Source organism: Melospiza georgiana, chromosome 2, assembly GCF_028018845.1.
Source record: "Melospiza georgiana isolate bMelGeo1 chromosome 2, bMelGeo1.pri, whole genome shotgun sequence".
Lineage (NCBI taxonomy): Eukaryota > Metazoa > Chordata > Aves > Passeriformes > Passerellidae > Melospiza > Melospiza georgiana.
The window spans coordinates 120,403,596-120,422,049 of record NC_080431.1 but is presented as its reverse complement, the minus strand read 5'-3'; the positions used below and the strand labels follow the sequence as shown (position 1 = coordinate 120,422,049).

The 18,454-nt window shown below is 62.9% G+C and overlaps 1 protein-coding gene across 2 annotated transcripts; it reads left to right on the top strand.

Annotated features, from left to right (window-relative positions):
* Window positions 1-271: 271 nt before the first annotated feature.
* Window positions 272-18,400, top strand: PGAP2 (post-GPI attachment to proteins 2). 2 transcript variants are annotated; one of them, XM_058019183.1, is made up of 6 exons: window positions 272-347; window positions 2,056-2,229; window positions 3,329-3,581; window positions 7,659-7,753; window positions 16,557-16,665; window positions 17,125-18,400. In XM_058019183.1, the coding sequence occupies exons 2-6, from the start codon at window positions 2,065-2,067 to the stop codon at window positions 17,253-17,255; spliced, it is 753 nt and encodes a 250-aa protein (XP_057875166.1). In that variant the 5' UTR covers window positions 272-347; window positions 2,056-2,064; the 3' UTR covers window positions 17,256-18,400. The 2 variants fall into 2 exon arrangements, with proteins under 2 accessions (XP_057875166.1, XP_057875165.1); XM_058019182.1 differs by having other exon boundaries at window positions 7,659-7,765.
* The last annotated feature ends 54 nt before the right edge of the window (window positions 18,401-18,454 follow it).

The following is an 18,454-nucleotide window of genomic DNA, read 5'->3' as shown; positions in this document are numbered from 1 at the left end:
TGGGCGAAGCTGCGCCGCGCACTGAGCGCCCATTGGTCGAGCGGGCGGCGGAGAGGGCGGGGCTCGGCGCCGCGGAAGGGTCCAGAACGGCCCGTGTCGCGGCGCCACCCTGACATCCGGGGCGTTTAGAGGGGGCGGGGCTTCTGCCGCGAGGACCAATCGTGCGTGGCGGCGCGCGGGAGCTGGGCCCCGCCTCTTAAAGGGGCCGCAGCGGGTTTTTGGGGCGGGGGAAGGAGAGGAAGAGGTGGGAGAAAGGGAGGAAGAGGAGGAGGCGGAAAAGGCGGAGGAGGCGTGGTGGGGCTGCCGGGCCGGGCCGGGCCATGGGGGAGCGCCACGGGGACTGAGCGGTGAGCGAGGGCATGGGGGTGTTGGGGAGGGGTCCCAGGGAGGGTCTCTGGGGGAATGTGGGGTGCCCCGAGGCGTCACTCACTGCGGAGCCTGGGGGTCTTGGGGCGGGGGGCGCCTGCGGGGACCCCGGGGGAACGGGGGGTGCCCGGAGAGGGGTCTGAGAGGGTGTGCGGTACCCGGGACAGCTCTCGGGGTGCTGCAGCCCCTCTCCTGCAGGACGGGTCCGGCCATTCAACACGCGGTACAAAAGCTTTGCCTTTTATTTGCCCTCTTTGGGCGAGACCCCCGCGCGGAAGGAGGGCAGGGGCTGCGGGGCTCCTGCCGTGCGGTCCCCGGGGTGTCCCACGGCACGGGGAGCTGTGGCTCCGAGGGACGAGCACGGTTTGGGAGGCTCCATCCGCCGCCCCGGGCTGTGGGGAGCCCTCGGGGGGTCCCGGGGAGGGGAGCCTGGGCCGGCCGGGGACCCCCTTCCACACCCGGCCCTTTGGAGCTTCCCTTTCTCTTTGCTTTTACCCTCAATAATTCTCTCAGTCCGTGCCCGGCAGCGCGGGTGTGGCTGAGCTCTGCGTTCGTTCTGTGGCCCCTCGGTGCTTGGGGTCGGTGCCTTCCCTGGGGCTCGGTCCCCTGTTTTGGGGGGCTTTTGGTGCGGGTACAGTGGCCGTGCTGCCCTGGGGCACTGCCCAGACGGCTCAGGGATTGTCTATAAATCCGATTTGTCCCGCAGCCGGGCTGTGGGATCCATCCCAGCCTGATCCCTTGGGGCTGAGGGGATCCCTTTGGGCTGGGGATCGCTGTGCCTGTCCCCGCGTTCCCGACCTGACAGCCCCGTTTTGTTGTGTGGGGCTTGTGCTGCCCTGACCCTGCAGCCGGGGGTGTGCGGAGCCATGGAATATCCTGAGGGAAGGGACCCCCAGGGACCCCCCAGTGCCAGCCCTGCCCTGCCCAGAGCCCACCAAGCCCAGCCTGGGCATCCCTGGCAGCGCTGGCCAAAGGCTCCTGGAGCTGTGGCAGCCTCGGGGCCGTGCCCATTCCCTGGGCAGCCTGGGCAGTGCCAGGAAGATAGGAAGAACCTTTCACAATATCCAGCCTAACCCTGCCCTGGCCCAGCTCCAGGCAGCGCTGCCCATGCAGGGCCGGGTGCGGCGGGGCGAACACGGGTTGTGAAGCCGGGGCTGTGGGAGCCGGGGCTGTGGGAGCTGGAGCCGGGGAAACCGGGGCTGTGGGAGCCGGGGCTGAGGCAGCCGGGACTGTGGGAGCCGGAGCCGGGGAAACCGGGCTGTGGGAGCCGGGGCTGAGGCAGCCGGGGCTGTGCCGGAGGAGCTGCGGCTCCCGGCGGGACTGACAGCGGTGGCCCGGCTGTGTCAGCGCTGCCCCGAGCACAGGGAATGGTCTGGATGGATGCCACAGGACAGGGTTCACGTGCCCTTCCTGCCAGATCCCTCTGGAGGGTTGCAGGGAACGGCCCTGCTCTGCCCTGCTCTGCCCTGCTCTGCCCTGCTCCCTGTTCTCCGTGAGTCTCGAGGTGCCTGTGTCCGCACAATGGGATTTCTTTGGCTGCCCATCCTGCAGCTGTGGGGTCACTCAGGGTGTGAGGGGCTGAGCTGTGCGTGTGGGGTCACAGCCCCGCCTGTGACTGATCCCCACCTTGTCACCTTGCCCAGAGCAGGACAGAGCACCCCGGTCAGACATTGGTTTGTTTATTTCCAGGTTTCCAAGATGCTGCAGGTCCCGCTGCCGCTGGATCGGGACGGGATCCTGTTCCGGCTGCGTTTCACCACGCTGGCCCTCGGCACTGTGTTCTGCCCCCTCTTTGGGTTCCTCTTCTGTGTCATCTGGTCTCTGCTCTTCAACTTCCGTGAGACGACTGCGACCCACTGTGGGGTGAGAGACTGCCTGGGGGAAATCCGTGTTCCTGGGGGGTGACAGAGCTCCTGTGTCCTCCTGGGCTCCTCTCCCTCCTCCTGGGCTCTTCTCTCTCCTCTCCTGGCCTCCTCTCCCTCCCTCTGGGCTCTCTTCTCCTCCTGGGTTTGTATCAACCTTCTGGATTCCTCTCTCCTCCTCTCCCTCCTTCTGGGCTCCTCTCTTGGGCTTTCACACCAAAGTTTTCCAGAATCCAGAGCAAGCTGCATTGTTTCATTGTCCTTGTGGTGCCTCAGGACTGGCAGCAGCAGGTTTGGCTTTGTGCTGGGACTGAAGGCAGCTCAGACTGGTCAGGCTGGTGTCTGGACTGGGCACGCTGGGGGTTATTGCAGTGAGGAATAAAGGTGGGGAAGCTGAAGGGAAATACATCATCCTGGGGAGGGGTTGGTGCAGAGCTGCTGCCCCAGGTCTGCTGGAGTTCAGAGGAGCCACAGGTGTCAGGGAGGGAGGGCCTGGAGCTCCATGTGGGATGGGATTGGGCTCAGGGCTTTCAGGCTGCTTGATGAGCAGCTGGACACGAGCTGGAGATGGAGGGCAGGAGACATCTCACTCCAGCAGGAGAACTTCGGCAGGGCCTGGAGTGCCAGGAAAGGGGGAATGGCTTCCCAGTGCCAGAGGGCAGGGCTGGATGGGATCTTGGGAGTGGCAGGATGGGCAGGCCCTGGCACAGGGTGCCCAGAGCAGCTGGGGCTGCCCCTGCACCCCTGGCAGTGCCCAAGGCCAGGCTGGACACTGGGGCTGGGGGCACCTGGGACAGTGGGAGGTGTCCCTGGGCCTTAAGGTCCTTCCAACCGAAGCCATTCTGGGATTCTCTGGACAATCGGGAGAGTAAAAGTGAGAAACCTGAGCAGGTACCTGGGCAGGGCCCCCCAGCGCCCCAGGCCTGCCCCAGCAGGGCTGTGGGATCCACAACCCCGTGGGATGGACCGGGACACTGCCATGATACATCCCGTGGCTTTGGGGCTAGGAATTACCTCCTTGGGCATTACAGAAAGGACAGTTCCAGCGCGTGGAAGGGCACGCTGTGCGTGCCTGTCCCCACGGGCCCGTGTCCCCGCAGGTGCCCAACTACCTGCCGTCCATCAGCGCGGCCATCGGGGGCGAGACCCCACAGCGCTACGTGTGGCGCCTGTGCATCGGCCTGCACTCGGCGCCGCGCCTGCTCGTGGCCGTGGCCTACTGGAACCACTACCAGAGCTGCCACTGCCCCCACCCCCGCTACCTGCGCCTGTGCCACGTCACCCTGCTGCTCAACCTCGTCGAGAACTTCGCCCTCCTCATCCTCACCTACGTGTCCTCCACCGAAAACTATGGTAGGTGTCGCCCCCTGCCCACCCCTCTCCCTGCGGCTGGGAGAGAAAACAGTTCAGAGCCCCCAGGGAGTGCATTGGAGTTAGTGGTTATAGAGGAATGAAGGGTGCGTGGCATGCAAATAGCTCTGCTTTTCCCACAGTTCTTGGTTGCTGATGCTTGGTTGAAGCCCTGGGTTCAGGTTGGGGATGGAGCCTGGACCAGGCCTTGGCACCTGGTTCCACCCATGTGCCCAGGCCTGATCCAGGGCTGAGGTGGGTCAGAGCTCATGCTGCTTCCCCTCCATCCCCACAGCAGGGCTGGGCTCTGAGCTGGCTCTGCTCCAGCTGCCTTCACATACCCTCGCCAGGAGTTTCTGGGCAAAATTTCATAGAATCGCAGAGTGCCAGACTGGTTTGCATTGGGAAGGGACCCCAAATCCCACCCAGTGCCACCCCTGCCATGGCAGGGACACCTCCCACTGTCCCCAGTGTCCAGCCTGGCCTTGGGCACTGCCAGGGATGCAGGGGCAGCCCCAGCTGCTCTGGGCACCCTGTGCCAGGGCCTGCCCACCCTGCCAGGGAACAATTCCTCATGGCCAAGATCCCACCCAGCCCTGCCCTCTGGCACTGGCAGCCATTCCCTGGGTGCTGTCCCTGCAGGCCTTGTCCCCAGTCCCTCTGCAGCTCTGCTGGAGCCCCTGCAGGCCCTGCCAGGGGCTCTGAGCTCTCCCTGCAGCTTCTCCTCTCCAGGTGAGCACCCCCAGCTCTCCCAGCCTGGCTCCAGAGCAGAGGGGCTCCAGCCCTCTGATAGCTCCTGGAAACAGAATCAGAGTTGTTCAGGATAAATCCATGTATCCAGAACCTGGCCATGACAGACTGGGAAATTCTCTTCCCCCACATGGTCTCATCTCAGAGGAACACAAGTGCCAGTGCTGGTCTGCAGCTGCTGTTTCATCCTAAGATCTGGAGGAGGCACCAGGGGTTAAGTGGGGAGCACTGAAATGCAGGAGCCAGCAAGGTGGTGCTGTTGCAGTGGGAACACACCCTGTGCTGGGCTGTATCAGCAGGGCTGTAATGTGTTGGCTTTTCTGCACAGCAGGATGGTGATGATGGATATTGTGTCCAGCTGTGGGCTGCAGAGGGACTGGGGACAAAGAATGGAGTGCCAGGACAAGGCGAATGGCTTCCCAGTGCCAGAGGGCAGGGCTGGGTGGGATCTTGGCAATGAGGAATTGTTCCCTGGCAGGGTGGGCAGGCCCTGGCACAGGGTGCCCAGAGCAGCTGGGGCTGCCCCTGCATCCCTGGCAGTGCCCAGGGCCAGGCTGGACACTGGGGCTGAAGCAGCCTGGGACAGTGGAGGTGTCCCTGCCATGGCAGGGAGTGGGATGAAAAGGTTTTTAAGGTCCCTCTCAACCCAAACTGTTCTGGGATTCAGGGCTGTGGTGCTTTGAGCAGAGTCCCAGGATCTCCCACAGCCTTTGGGGTGAGGATGCTCTGTGGTGGATCCCAGTGACTGGGATGGCAGGGCAGGAACCTCCTGCTGATGGAGGTCTGTCAGTGATGGAGAGAGACAGGGAGACTGACTCTGTGATCAGAATCCAATTTTATTGTGGGATACAAACACTTATATACTATTTCAGGGAGATTAGTAATGTGTACTGCAATAGTTAGGCTAAAATCACACACACAAACTTATGCATATAACAGCATCTCTTGCTTGCAGAGTTTAATGGGATTTTCTTTTTCTGGTAAACCTGTCTGATTTAATCTTCTTACAATCTAGGTCTAATTTTCAAAGTTCCGTTTGCTTTTGCCAAGGCATCCTGTTATCAAATCTCTTATGTTAACCAGGTCCAAAGTGCAGCATCTGTCTTGTGTCCCCCAACATTCCAAGAGAGGTCTGTGCTCTGGGACCTGTCCCTGTCCTGCTCACCCTCCTTGTCTCCTGCCAGCCTTCCCTGTCCCCATGGTGAGGTGTCCCAGTGCCCCTCTCATGGCAGGGTCTGCAGCCTGACCTGCCCCAGGGGCTTCTCCAGCTTGTCCAGGCCAGGGCCCTGCCCTTGGAAATGCAGGTGCTGCTCTGAGGTTTGGCCAGCAGGGCCAGCCTGGTGCAGAGCCCTGGGAGCTGAGGCTGACCCACTTCCTGGGATCCTCACCCCAGACTAATCCCCGGCCCTGGGGAAAGTTTCAGCCCTGAGCTGCCGTGCTCAGGTTAATCATCCCTGCAGGGCGCCCTGCCCTGACCTCTCCCATCCCTGCAGGGCACCCCGGTCTGACCTCTCCCCATCTCTGCAGGGCACTCTGCTCTGACCTCTCCCCGTCCCTGCAGGGCACCCTGCCCTGACCTCTCCCCATCCCTGCAGGGCACCCTGCCCTGACCTCTCCCCATCCATCCCTGCAGGGCGCCCTGCCCTGACCTCTCCCCATCCCTGCAGGGCACCCTGCCCTGACCTCTCCCCATCCATCCCTGCAGGGCACCCTGCCCTGACCTCTCCCCATCCATCCCTGCAGGGCGCCCTGCCCTGACCTCTCCCCATCCCTGCAGGGCACCCTGCCCTGACCTCTCCCCATCCATCCCTGCAGGGCACCCTGCCCTGACCTCTCCCCATCCCTGCGGGGCACCCTGCTCTGAGCTCTCCCCATCCCTGCAGGGCACCCTGCCCTGACCTCTCCCCATCCATCCCTGCAGGGCACCCTGCCCTGACCTCTCCCCATCCCTGCAGGGCACCCTGCCCTGGCCTCTCCCCATCCCTGCAGGGCACCCTGCCCTGACCTCTCCCCATCCATCCCTGCAGGGCACCCTGCCCTGACCTCTCCCCATCCCTGCAGGGCACCCTGCCCTGGCCTCTCCCCATCCCTGCAGGGCACCCTGCCCTGACCTCTCCCCATCCATCCCTGCAGGGCACCCTGCCCTGACCTCTCCCCATCCCTGCAGGACACCCCGATCTGACCTCTCCCCATCCATCCCTGCAGGGCACCCTGCCCTGACCTCTCCCCATCCCTGCAGGGCACCCTGCCCTGACCTCTCCCCATCCATCCCTGCAGGGCACCCCAGTCTGACCTCTCCCCATCCCTGCAGGGCGCCCTGCTCTGACCTCTCCCCATCCCTGCAGGGCACCCTGCCCTGACCTCTCCCCATCCCTGCAGGGCACCCTGCTCTCACCTCTCCCCATCCCTGCAGGGCACCCTGCCCTGACCTCTCCCCATCCATCCCTGCAGGACACCCCGGTCTGGCCTCTCCCCATCCATCCCTGCAGGGCACCCTGCTCTCACCTCTCCCCATCCATCCCTGCAGGGCACCCTGCCCTGACCTCTCTCCATCCCTGCAGGGCACCCTGCCCTGACCTCTCCCACCTGCTGGCACCTCTCTCCTCGCGTGCTTCCCTTCCCCTGGCATGGACAGGACAGACAGGGATGGGCATTCCTGGTGTTCACGTGGTTGGGAATTCAGCCTGAGGTTCAGCTTCTGGGGAAGGGAAGTTCTTTTCAGAGCAGCACTTGTGAAAATCTCTCACCTGAAGGTGCAGGGGTTGTATGGGGCCTTGGGAGCAGCTCTGCCTTAGCCTTGCTCCAGCTGCTTTCCCAGCCTGATCCCGTACCTGGGCTAGTCCAGCTATGCACAAGGCAGCCTCAGGCTGCACATGAGGCTGCTGATGCTGCTAGTGGGCAGTAGGTAATACAGGGGGGCAGAAGATGGACTTTGGACTGACTCACTCTGTACCCCCTCCCCATTCCTCACTTTCTCTGTCCCTAGAACAACAGTGGCAATGCTGAGCTGCTCCCAAGTGTCACTTTACAGCTGTGTGAAGCTGTGGTTCCAAAGCACAGAAACACCCTCCAGGCACTTTGGGATAAGTCTTCCAGGCACTTTTATCCCCTTCCAGGCACTTTTATCCCCTTCCAGGGGGCCCTGAGGCAGCAGGAGAAGGTTATGGAGCCGTGCTGTGCCTGTCTCCTGCCAAGACCCCACTGGAGTCCCAGCATCACTAGAAGTGCTGGGGCTCCCAGCAGAGCACAAAGCCTTCCCAAATCCTGCCCCAAGTTCCCCTTGTGCTCCTGGCTTGGATTGAACAGGAAACCTGTTGTTTGTCAATCCAGCAATCCACGAAAATGCCTTCATCGTGTTCATCACGTCGGCCCTGGGCCACATGCTGCTCACCTGCATCCTCTGGAGAATGACTAAGAAACACACAGTAAGTCCCGAGGTACAGACACTTTCCTTTCTTCTCTCTGTGCTGGGAGCTGGGAGGGGGCTCTGGGGCCGTGCTGGGAGCTGGCAGGGGGCTTTGGGCTGGCACTGAAGGGCTTTGGCTGTCCTTGCTTGTGAAGGTGCTAGAGGAGCCAACGGCAGCAGGTGAAATGGCAGAACTCACCAAAATCCATTTACCAAAGCAAAACGGGAAGGAAGCTTTTTATTTCCTGTTTTCTTGTTTTATCATAGAACCACAGAATGGTTTGGGTGGGAAAGGACCTTAAAGCCCACCCAGTGCCGCCCCTGCCATGGGACATGGGACACCTCCCACTGTCCCAGGCTGCTCCAGCCCCAGTGTCCAGCCTGGCCTTGGGCACTGCCAGGGATCCAGGGGCAGTACCAGCTGCTCTGGGCAGGGAAGGATTTCCTCCCAGTATCTGATTAAGTTTTCATTGAGAGATCATACTGGAAACCCCTCAGCATCCCTGTGGGTTGGGATTGCTCATCCCTTCTCCATGCCTGTTTCTAAACAGAATTTGGCTTCCCTGTGCTGGGCATTGCTGGTCCTGCAAGCTGGGAGCAGTGGGCAGCAGGAGTTGTTCTCCCTTTGCTCCAGAATGACTGTGAGCAGGCTGGCTCTGGCTCCTCTTCTGGGGAAGGGTCAGGGGGTGCAGGGGCTGCCTGTGGGGGCAGCGGGTCTGGGGGAGGATCCAGACAGGGACTCCTGGCCCCATTGCCTGAGTGCAGCTTCTGTGTGGTTTGTGGTGTGAGTCCTGGGCCTTGGGCAGGGCATCCAGCTTGGTCCTGGATTATGGGGCAGGCATGCATGAGGTGCCAGGACCTGCTTCTGTACACTTTTCCTTCACCTATGGATCTGGACTGCCTGGAATCGTCTGTCCTTTCCCCTCAGGATACTTCTCCCCAGCTGATCCCAGTCCAGCACTCATGGTCCCTGTGTTAAACGGGGAGGGGTCCTGGATTTGTGGTGCCCAGGAAGATGTCAGTTTGCAGAGCAGAGCCCGTGGGAGGTGTGTGCCTGTGTCCCAGGCTGGGAGGATGCCAAGGGCTGGAGAAGCCTCTCCCAAGGGACTCTGAGCAGGACTGCAGGGCAGGTGCTGTGCCTGGGGATTGTGTCCCAGCAGGATGAGTGCTGTGGGGCTGAGCTCTGCAGTCCCAGCAGGATGGGTGCTGTGGGGCTGAGCTCTGCAGCCCTGTCAGGATGGGTGCTGTGGGGCTGAGCTCTGCAGCCCTGTCAGGATGGGTGCTGTGGGGCTGAGCTCTGCAGTCCCAGCAGGATGAGTGCTGTGGGGCTGAGCTCTGCAGTGCTCTCAGGATGAGTGCTGTGGGGCTGAGCTCTGCAGTCCCAGCAGGATGGGTGCTGTGGGCCCCAGATCCACATTCCTGGAGCAGCTCCTGCTCTGTCACCACTGCTTATCCTGCCCTTCCGCCAATTCAGCGAGCCTGTCCTGCTGCCTGACTCCAGAGACCTGGGAAAGAAGCTTCCAGCAGCTGTTTGGCTGCAAGTCTCCTAAGGAAAGGGACTTGTGGAGGTTCTGAGGTTCTCCTCTCTCCCTGGGAAGTGATCTGTTCTTCCTGCTGATATGGGAATAGAGGGAGCTCACAGTCATTCCCTGGCAGCTTTCCCACAGCTTCCTTTATTTCTGTCATATTGTTTTGGCTGGCCTTTTTTCTGGGTGAGACCTCCCAGGCCCCAGATCTCCTCCCCTGCCACATCACCCCTGGGGCTGGTTCATGTCCCCTGCAATGGACAGGGGTGAGGCATCCCAGATCCTGGGCTCAGCTTTAGGCCCCTCAAGGCAAGAGAGCCTGCGGAGGGCTGGAGCACGTCCAGGGAGGGGAATGGAGCTGGGGAAGGGGCTGAAGGAGCTCAGCCTGGAGAAACGGAGGCTCAGGGGACCTTGTGGGTCTGCACAGCTCATGACAGGAGGGGACAGACGGGGGTTTGGGCTCTGCTCGCAGGGAACAGGGACAGGACAGGAGGAATCAGCCTCCAACTGTGCCAGGGGAGGTTCACATTGGATATTGGGATAATCACTTCCTCGGCAGGGCTGTCCAGCCCTGACACAGCTGCCCAGGCCAGGGGTGGAGTCCCATCCCTGGAGGCATTTCACAGCTGTGTGGGTGTGACACTCTGGGACACGGATTAATGGTGGCCTTGGCTCTGCTGCGGTGCACTTGCACTCAGTGCTCGCAGAGGGATTTTCCAGCCTCCTTGTTTTCTGTGACTCTACCCATGGGCTGAAGGAATCTGCACATCCACGAGGGGAAGGGCAGGGAGCGCGGTGACACCTTGGCCGAGCATGCCACCACCTGGCACAGTGCCACCACTCGCTTCCTCCTGCCGTCCTGGAACACCCCTGCTGGTGGAGGGGGGCCGCCCTCGGGGTGGGTGCTCCCCCCAAAGCTGGGGGGTTCCCCGAGGAGACAGGAGGCGTCCAGGGCCAGCCCTGACCCGAGGCCACCGGGGCTGCGGTGTCGCTGTGCCAGCTGCGGTGTCCCCGCCCGCCTCGTGCGCGGCCACAGGATGGAGCTGTCGCCCAGGCCACGAGGGTGACGGGTCGGGGAGGAGGAGGAGGAAGGCGCGGCGGGGTGACACAGCGCCCGGGCCGGCTGTGTCGGGGTGAAGGTGGCACAGTGCTTGTCACACCACCAGGCGTCCCCTTTGGCTAAGGGACTCGGGTCACTGCAGCTGCCGCGTCCCCGTGTCCCGTGGTGGCCTTGGGCTGGTGCCACCAATGCCTCCCATGGATCCTGTGGGCCGAGCGGGGTCTCCTGGGGATTGTCCCACTCTCTGGCCCTGGGCAGGCTCGGCACAGCTCCTGTGACACCCGTGCTTTGCTTGGCTCGGCAGGGTGGGACACAGGAGGTGCCACTGCCACGTCCCTGCCACATCCAAGGCTGTGCAGTGCTAGTGAGCTGCCCAGCCATGCTCGTGGGGCTGTTTTAGGCCAGGGCACAGCTGATCCCTCTGTGTGCATCACCTTGGGGACAGACTCTGGCTCGGTTGGTGTCCCTTGTGGGGCCTCTGTTCACATGTGCTGCCCCCAGCCCTGGAGCTGGCGATGGCAGGAGGGGACAGGTGAGGAATGGCTCTGGTCCCACGGTGTTCTGTCCTTCCCTCCTCCCCAGCAGAGGGTCCCAACGCGGTTCAGGCTCTCCAGGGCCAAACCTGGGACCAGGACAAGCTCTGTGTGGGGAGCTGCAAGGAGAGGGGAACAGGGGGGCTGTGCCTTCCCTGCCCCACAGCTGGCACTGCTTTAGGTGGGGCTTGAGCTCCCAGGTCTGGCATGGTAGGAGGGACAGGAATTGCTCTTGCAAAAGCTTCTCGTGTCTGACGGGGCTCCTGTTGCAACTGGTGTTGTGTGAGGGCAGGAAGGTGCAGAGGAACTGGTTTGTAATGGGGAAGTACAGGCGGTTTCCAGTTTCGAGGTGGCAAATGGTGAGAGAAAGGAAAATAAAGCTCTGTGGGAGGGGAGAAGAGAGAAAGCAGGACAGAGAAAAGGAGGGGAGGGGGCAAAGCAGGGGAGAGAGATTCTGTGGAAAAGGGAAATGGAGCCTGGCAGCCTTCAGCTGTTGCTGATCACTGCACCCTGTGCTTGGTGCTTGGCCGTGGCATGGCAGTGCCCACCTGGACTGGCAGCTCTGCTGTTCCTGGCTGCCTGCTCGCCCTTAAAACCCTCCTTCCCCCAGCCCTGAGTTGCAGAGCTGGGCACTGGGGCAAAGCAGTTTCACTTCTTGTTTGCAAACACACTTTCACCGCCCCCAGCTCAGGGCTGGTGGCCCCAGCACTCACCAGTGTGTGCATGAGGAGGGCACCAGGCTGGCTGGCTCAGGAGAGCTGCAGAGGGACTGGGGACAAGGCCTGCAGGGACAGCACCCAGGGAATGGCTGCCAGTGCCAGAGGGCAGGGCTGGCTGGGATCCTGGCAATGAGGAATTGTTCCCTGGCAGGGTGGGCAGGCCCTGGCACAGGGTGCCCAGAGCAGCTGGGGCTGCCCCTGCATCCCTGGCAGTGCCCAAGGCCAGGCTGGACACTGGGGACAGTGGGAGGTGTCCCTGCCATGGCAGGGGTGGCACTGGGTGCTGAGCCCAGCCCAGGCTGCACCAGTGCAGAGGCGCAGGAGGAGCCTGTGGGGCAGAGCTCCCCGTGTCCCCTGGGCCGAGCTGAGCGCTGGAGCAGGGTGTGAGCTGTGGCCCTGCCAGCGGGGCCCTGTGAGCAGCAGGGACCACAAGCACACTGGTGACCACGCGTGGTTTCAGCCCAGCTCCCTCAGCGCCCCCGGGAGCGCTGCTGCGGCTCAGAGGAGCCCTGTGTGAGCAGCTGAGCTCCGTGTGGGGCCCTCTGCACACCCGGAAACCCTCCAGGGAGCTGGGGCTGTGTGTGACACGCGGCCCTGCAGCTGCCACCTGTCCCTCAGAAAGGGATGGTGGCTCCTGGGCAGAAGCAGGGCCTGGGCGCTCCCTGCAGAGTGAGCTGTTGCTGTTTGGCTTAAGATCACTGTCAGCCCTGTCCCAGTCAGGAACTGGGGGCTAGGCACAGTGCTTCTGCTCTCTGGAGGCAGTGGAAGAAGCAGGAGGCTCCTGTGGTAGCTCACAGCAGCCACTCAGCCCTCAGAGCTGCATTTGCAGGGCTTGGGGCTCCTCCAGGGTGGGGGAATGAGAGCCCCAGTGCCTTCTGTGGGCTGGGAGCAGCATGCAGAGTATGTCCATGGGCTGGGGGCAGCATCTCAGTGTGCCCATGGGCTGGGGGCAGCATCCAGAGTGTGCCCATGGGCTGGGAGCAGCATCCAGAGTGTGCCCATGGGCTGGGCAGGGAGCAGCATCCCAGAGTGTGCCCTGGGCTGGGAGCAGCATCTCAGTGTGTGCCCAGGGCTGGGAGCAGCATCCAGAGTGTGCCCTGGGCTGGGAGCAGCATCCAGAGTGTGCCCATGGGCTGGGAGCAGAGTCCCAGAGTGTGCCCATGGGCTGGGAGCAGCATCCAGAGTGTGCCCTGGGCTGGGAGCAGCATCCAGAGTGTGCCCATGGGCTGGGCAGGGAGCAGAGTCCCAGAGTGTGCCCATGGGCAGGGAGCAGCATCTCAGTGTGCCCATGGGCTGGGCTGGGAGCAGAGTCCCAGAGTGTGCCCATGGGCTGGGAGCAGCATCCAGAGTGTGCCCTGGGCTGGGAGCAGCATCTCAGTGTGTGCCCATGGGCTGGGAGCAGAGTGCCAGAGTGTGCCCATGGGCTGGGAACAGAGTCCCAGAGTGTGCCCATGGGCTGGGAGCAGCATGCAGAGTGTGCCCATGGGCTGGGAACAGAGTCCCAGAGTGTGCCCATGGGCTGGGCTGGGAGCAGCATCCAGAGTGTGCCCATGGGCTGGGAGCAGAGTGCCAGAGTGTGCCCATGGGCTGGGAACAGAGTCCCAGAGTGTGCCCATGGGCTGGGAGCAGCATCCCAGAGTGTGCCCATGGGCTGGGAGCAGCATCCCAGAGTGTGCCCATGGGCTGGGAGCAGCATCTCAGTGTGTGCGCATGGGCTGGGAGCAGAGTGCCAGAGTGTGCCCATGGGCTGGGAGCAGAGTGCCAGAGTGTGCCCATGGGCTGGGAGCAGCATCCAGAGTGTGCCCTGGGCTGGGAGCAGCATCTCAGTGTGTGCCCATGGGCTGGGAGCAGAGTGCCAGAGTGTGCCCATGGGCTGGGAACAGAGTGCCAGAGTGTGCCCATGGGCTGGGAGCAGCATGCAGAGTGTGCCCATGGGCTGGGAGCAGAGTCCCAGAGTGTGCCCAGGGCTGGGAGCAGCATCCCAGAGTGTGCCCATGGGCTGGGAGCAGCATCCCAGAGTGTGCCCATGGGCTGGGCTGGGAGCAGAGTCCCAGAGTGTGCCCATGGGCTGGGAGCAGAGTGCCAGAGTGTGCCCATGGGCTGGGAGCAGCATGCAGAGTGTGCCCAGGGCTGGGCTGGGAGCAGAGTCCCCGAGTGTGCCCCCAGGCTCTCTGCTGCAGCCACTCTCTCCTCCCTGAGCTGTCCAGCCTCCTGCTCCTGACTCACCTTTGCCTGCTGGGGAATGTGCCTCAGCTCAGGCCCGCCAGCTGGGCACTAAATATAATTCCCTGTGCTTTTCTGAGCCAGACACACATGCAGCCGCGGCGGGCTGGGCTGGCTCTGTGACACTGCTTGTCCCAGCCTGTCTTGCCAGGAGGAAGTTGGCAGCTCCAGCTGTGCCAGCCCAGCAGCCCCAGCCAGGCCACAGCGGAGCCTGGCACCAGCTCGGCTTGGAGCACCCATCCTGGCCATTTTCTAACTCCCCTTTTTCCTCACAGGCAGCCAGAGTTTGGTGGCTTCTTGCCAGGGTGCTTGGAGCTGCCAGCTCCTCTCCAGGGCTCTGTCCTGGGAGTTGCTGGTCCTGTCCAGGCTGAGCAATCCCAATTCTCCCAGTCTTTCCTCACAGCAGAGGTGCTCCATCCCTCTCATCTCGGTGCCCTCCCTGGGGTGTCCCCGGGTGCAGGATCCCCACAGAGCTGGGGCCGTGGGAAGCAGGGACAGTGCCTGGCACTGCCCGAGCCCCGAGCAGGGCGGTGGGTCCAGCCCACACCAGCGAGGGCATGGGCAGCTCCTCATCCAGCAGCTCCTGGAGCTCCCACCATGCTCCCCAAAGGCCCTTTCCCTTGCTGCTGCGGCAGGGCAGGGTGGCACTCCAGCTCCCACATCCCAGCTCCCACATCCCAGCATCCTGCCCGTGCCCCTGCAGTGGCCTTCTGAGGTGCCACCTTCCAAGCCAGCTCTGCTGAGCCTCCTGGCATGTCACCAGGTGCCCTGTGATCCCCTGGCACCGGGCTGAGCCAGCTGTGCCCTGCAATTAGGGATTAACACCTAATTATCCGTGTGATAATCCCCGGCCCAGACTGGCAGAGGGGGAGCTCAGGGGGCACCCAGAGGTGCAAGGGCACTCTGGTCACCCGGGGTGGCTCCCCCAGCGTGGCAGCAGGACTGGGGCGTTGGGCAGGATGGCCTGTGATGCTGTTCACAGGGGTCTTAGGTTGAGGGAAGAGACAAGAATATTGACTCCATGTTCAGAAGGCTTGATTTATTATATTCTATATATATATATATATATATATATATACATTAAAACTATACTAAGAGAATAGAAGAAAATGTTTCATCTCAGAAGGCTAGCTAAGCTAAGAACAGAAAAGAATGAATAACAAAGGCAGCTGTCTCGGACTCTCTGAGCTAGCTGGGCTGTGATTTGCTATTAATTATGAACATCTAAGATGAGCTAATCAAAGATCTACCTGTTGCATTCCACAGCAGCAGATAACCATTGCTTACATTTTGTTCTCGAAGCCTCTCAGCTTCTCAAGCAGAGAAGTCCCTAAGGAGAGGGTTTCCCTGGGGAGTTGTGTGCGACAATGAGCGAGGCGTTCCGTGCGGGTCCGGGGCCCGGGGGCCCGGGCAGGGTGCGTGGGTGCGGCGGGGCCGTGCCGGGGCTCAGCGCAGCCCTTCGCTGCCGTGGCGGCGCGGTGGCAGCGCTGTTCCCAGCCGCTTTTCCGGTGTGAAACTGGCTCTGCGCTCCCGGTGCCGCCGCCGCTCGCACCCGCGCTCGGCTGGGCTGGGCTGGGCGGCTGCTGGCCCGAGGGACCGGCGGTGCGGGCAGGCAGGCAGGGCCAGCCCGGCCCCCGTGGGCTGCCGGTGGCGGCACCCGCGTGTCCCCGCGCCGTGAGGTGCCCGTCAATCCGTCCTCCCTCTCTGGGTTTTCCTCCCTGGCACGCGTTGCGGGGGTAATGGAAAGTGTGATGGGGCAATTTAAATTTTCCTTGTTATCAGCGCTCCCTCAGAATGGAATCTTTGTCTCATGAGAAGCGTCAGGCGAGGGGGAAATTCCCCTCCCACCTGCAACAGCCAGGGCTGTCTGCGGTATCCCCAGCCCCTTCTGTGGGGCTGTCCCCCCTTGCAGCCCCAATGCTCATTGGGCTCCAGACACAGCTTGGGGCTCCCTGCCCCCCAGGCTGCAGGATCCTTATCCATGACCCTCAGGGTGATGGGAGGAAGAGGCAGGAAATTGGAGCCAGCACCTGCTGTGCCTGCCGGGGGTCACTGCACCCCCAGCCCCAGCTTTGGGGTGCTGGGCGCTGGGCTGGGAGCCTGTCACAGGGGACAGGCCTGGCCCCTGGCTTGGCCATGTCACAAAGGCTGAGCCCTGGGGGACAGCGCTGAGCTGCGAGTGTGGGGCTGCTGGCAGCATCCCCGTGCTCTGTTCCTGCCCCATCAGAGGGGGTGCTGGGGGGCAGGATGGGGCCCCTCCAGTGCCAGGGCGTGCTGGGCGAGCTCTCCAGCACAGCACCCGCCCCAGCTGCCGCCCTTCATGTGGTTTCCTCCTCCCTGCTGCTGTTGTGGGTGAGGGGGTGCAGCACCCGGTGAATTCCCTGTGCCCTGGGGCCACCTGCTGCCACCCGGGCCCGGGGATCTGCCTCTGCTAGAGCCTTGGCCCATCCTCGAGGGGCCCCCTGAGCACCCCAGCACCAGGGGCACCTTGTGTACTGGGACCCCATGGCTCCCTCACACCTGTGTCTCCATGTAGGTGTGAGCCCCAGGGCACAGCCCTGCCCCAGCCACCCCTGGGGCTGGCCTGGGGGGCTCTGCACGAGGGGCCAGGGTGCAGAGCCCCCCGGGGCTGTGTGGGGCCAGGGCAGAGCTTCCCTGGGATGGGCATGGCATGGCATGGCATGGCATGGCATGGCATGGCATGGCATGGCATGGCATGGCATGGCTGCTCTGGCATCAGCCAGCCCTTGGCCTTTTCCAGGAGCGCAAGTCGTACAAGTGGAAGCAGCTGCTCTTCTTCTTCACCTTCATCACGTTCGCGTTCGCCGTGTGCGTTTACTTCCACCACAACTGGTACTGCGGCCCTGGAGGTGAGGGGGCTGCTGGGGGGCTGTGGGGAGGGGGCTGGGTGCTCCCAGAATCACTGAATCACAGGATTGTTGAGGTTGGAAGGGGTCCCTGGCATCAGCAAGTCCCAGCTGTGCCCCATGCCCACCTTGTTCCCAGCCCAGAGCACTCAGTGCCGCCTCCAGGCCTTCCTTGGGCACTTCCAGGGATGGGCACTCCAAACCTCCCTGGGCAGCTCCAATGCCTGACCAGCCCTTCTATGAAAAAATTCCTTCTGGTGTCCAAGAATTCCTCCTGATGTCTAACATCCTCCTAATGTGATGCCTTGCCTTGCAATCCCAGCCCAGGGAAGCTCCAGGTGCCCGGCCACGCTTCTTCCCTGGGGGGGCCCAAGCCCCCCAGCCCCTGCTCTGCTGTCCCAAACAGAGACAGGGGCCGATGCAGCTGTGGGTGCCCCTCACCTGCTGTGCTTCCTCCCCCAGTGTACACTGTCTTCGCCTTCCTGGAGTACCTGGTTGTCCTCTCCAACATGGCCTTCCACATGACTGCCTTCTGGGACTTCGGCAACAAGGAGCTGGTGGTGAGCTCCCTGCTGGAGGACAAGCACTTCTAGGCAGCCCCGTGCTGGGGCTGCTCTTCCCTGTGCTGCTGCAGGAGGGCTGCCTGTTTGCTGTGGAGCTGCTGCGAGGGTCCTGCCGAGGTCCCCGAGTGTCTGTCCCTCCTGACCTGCAGCTCTGCTCCAGGGGAGCTGGGGGCTCTCCCAGGGAGCCCTGTCCTGGCTCCCTCCAGCTCCAGGAGGGCAGGACAGAGCAGGAACAGGGACCTGCTGCTTTGGAGAATGCTCCAGGGAGAGCAGGATGCTGGTCCCAGTGGTGGGGCATGGGGGTCCAGCCCTGCCCTGCCCTTTCTTGGCCTGGGGGGTCTCACGGTTCCTCCTCCAGGCTGGGGGTCTTGGGGCACGTCCTCAGAAAGGGCTGGTGGCCTTTTGGGCTGGCTTCAGGCGCTGCTCTCTGACTGGACTGGGGCAGGTCCTGGCCCACGTGTGCCTGAGTGCCCAGGAGGGGAGCAGGAAGGTGCTGGGCCGTGCAGGGACTGCCTGGAGCAGGGTGGGAGCACACAGGGCACAGCAGGTGCTGGGAGCATCCAGGTCTCACTCCTGCCTTTCCCAGAGGCCCCCCAGCAGCACAGGCTGTGCCAGGGCTGCTGTGCCCGTTCCAACCCAGTCTGAGGAGGAAGGCTGGGCGTGCTGGTGCTGGAGGGCTTTGCCCCAGCGTCCCCATGGCTTCCCCTGTGCCGTGGGGCTGGAGCTGGGACCTGCTGGGGTTCAGCAGTGCCCCCAGTGTGCAGCCCTGGCTGCGAGGGCACAGGGGACATGGCTGGATGGCAGATGGGGGCTGACAGTCCCACAGTGCTGCTGGAAGGGGCACCTGGAGCTGTCTTGATTTTGGGGAGATCTGCACTTGCCAGGGCCTGTCCCAGCCCACGGAAGGACCAGTGTGGGTCCCCCCCTGCCCTTCACCTGAGCACAGCCACCACCGAGAGTCCCCTGGGATGTCCCAGAGCTCTTCCCAGGGTGGGCAGAGCCTCCTCCAGCGGGAGCTGCGGGGCCCTGGCAGAGCTGGGGCCGGGCTGGCTTTGAGCAGGTCCTGCTGCACGTGTCCATCGTCGGTGTCCCCATCCACGGGCTCCATCCGTGTCCCTGCATGCGTGTGGCGCCTTGGCTTTGAGGCGGAAATAAAGCACTAAGTATTTTTGTGAGCTCCTGGCAACTTCCATAGCATTTCCACCTGGCCCGGCCTGGCACGGCCCTGG

Excerpts from the sequence above, each read along its gene's own strand:
- PGAP2 (XM_058019182.1), top strand. The coding sequence starts at position 2,065 with ATGCTGCAGGTCCCGCTGCCGCTGGATCGGGACGGGATCCTGTTCCGG. Across the intron at positions 3,582-7,658 it reads GTCCTCCACCGAAAACTATG|CAATCCACGAAAATGCCTTC; the intron begins GTAGGTGTCGCC and ends TTGTCAATCCAG. Across the intron at positions 16,666-17,124 it reads CTGGTACTGCGGCCCTGGAG|TGTACACTGTCTTCGCCTTC; the intron begins GTGAGGGGGCTG and ends TTCCTCCCCCAG.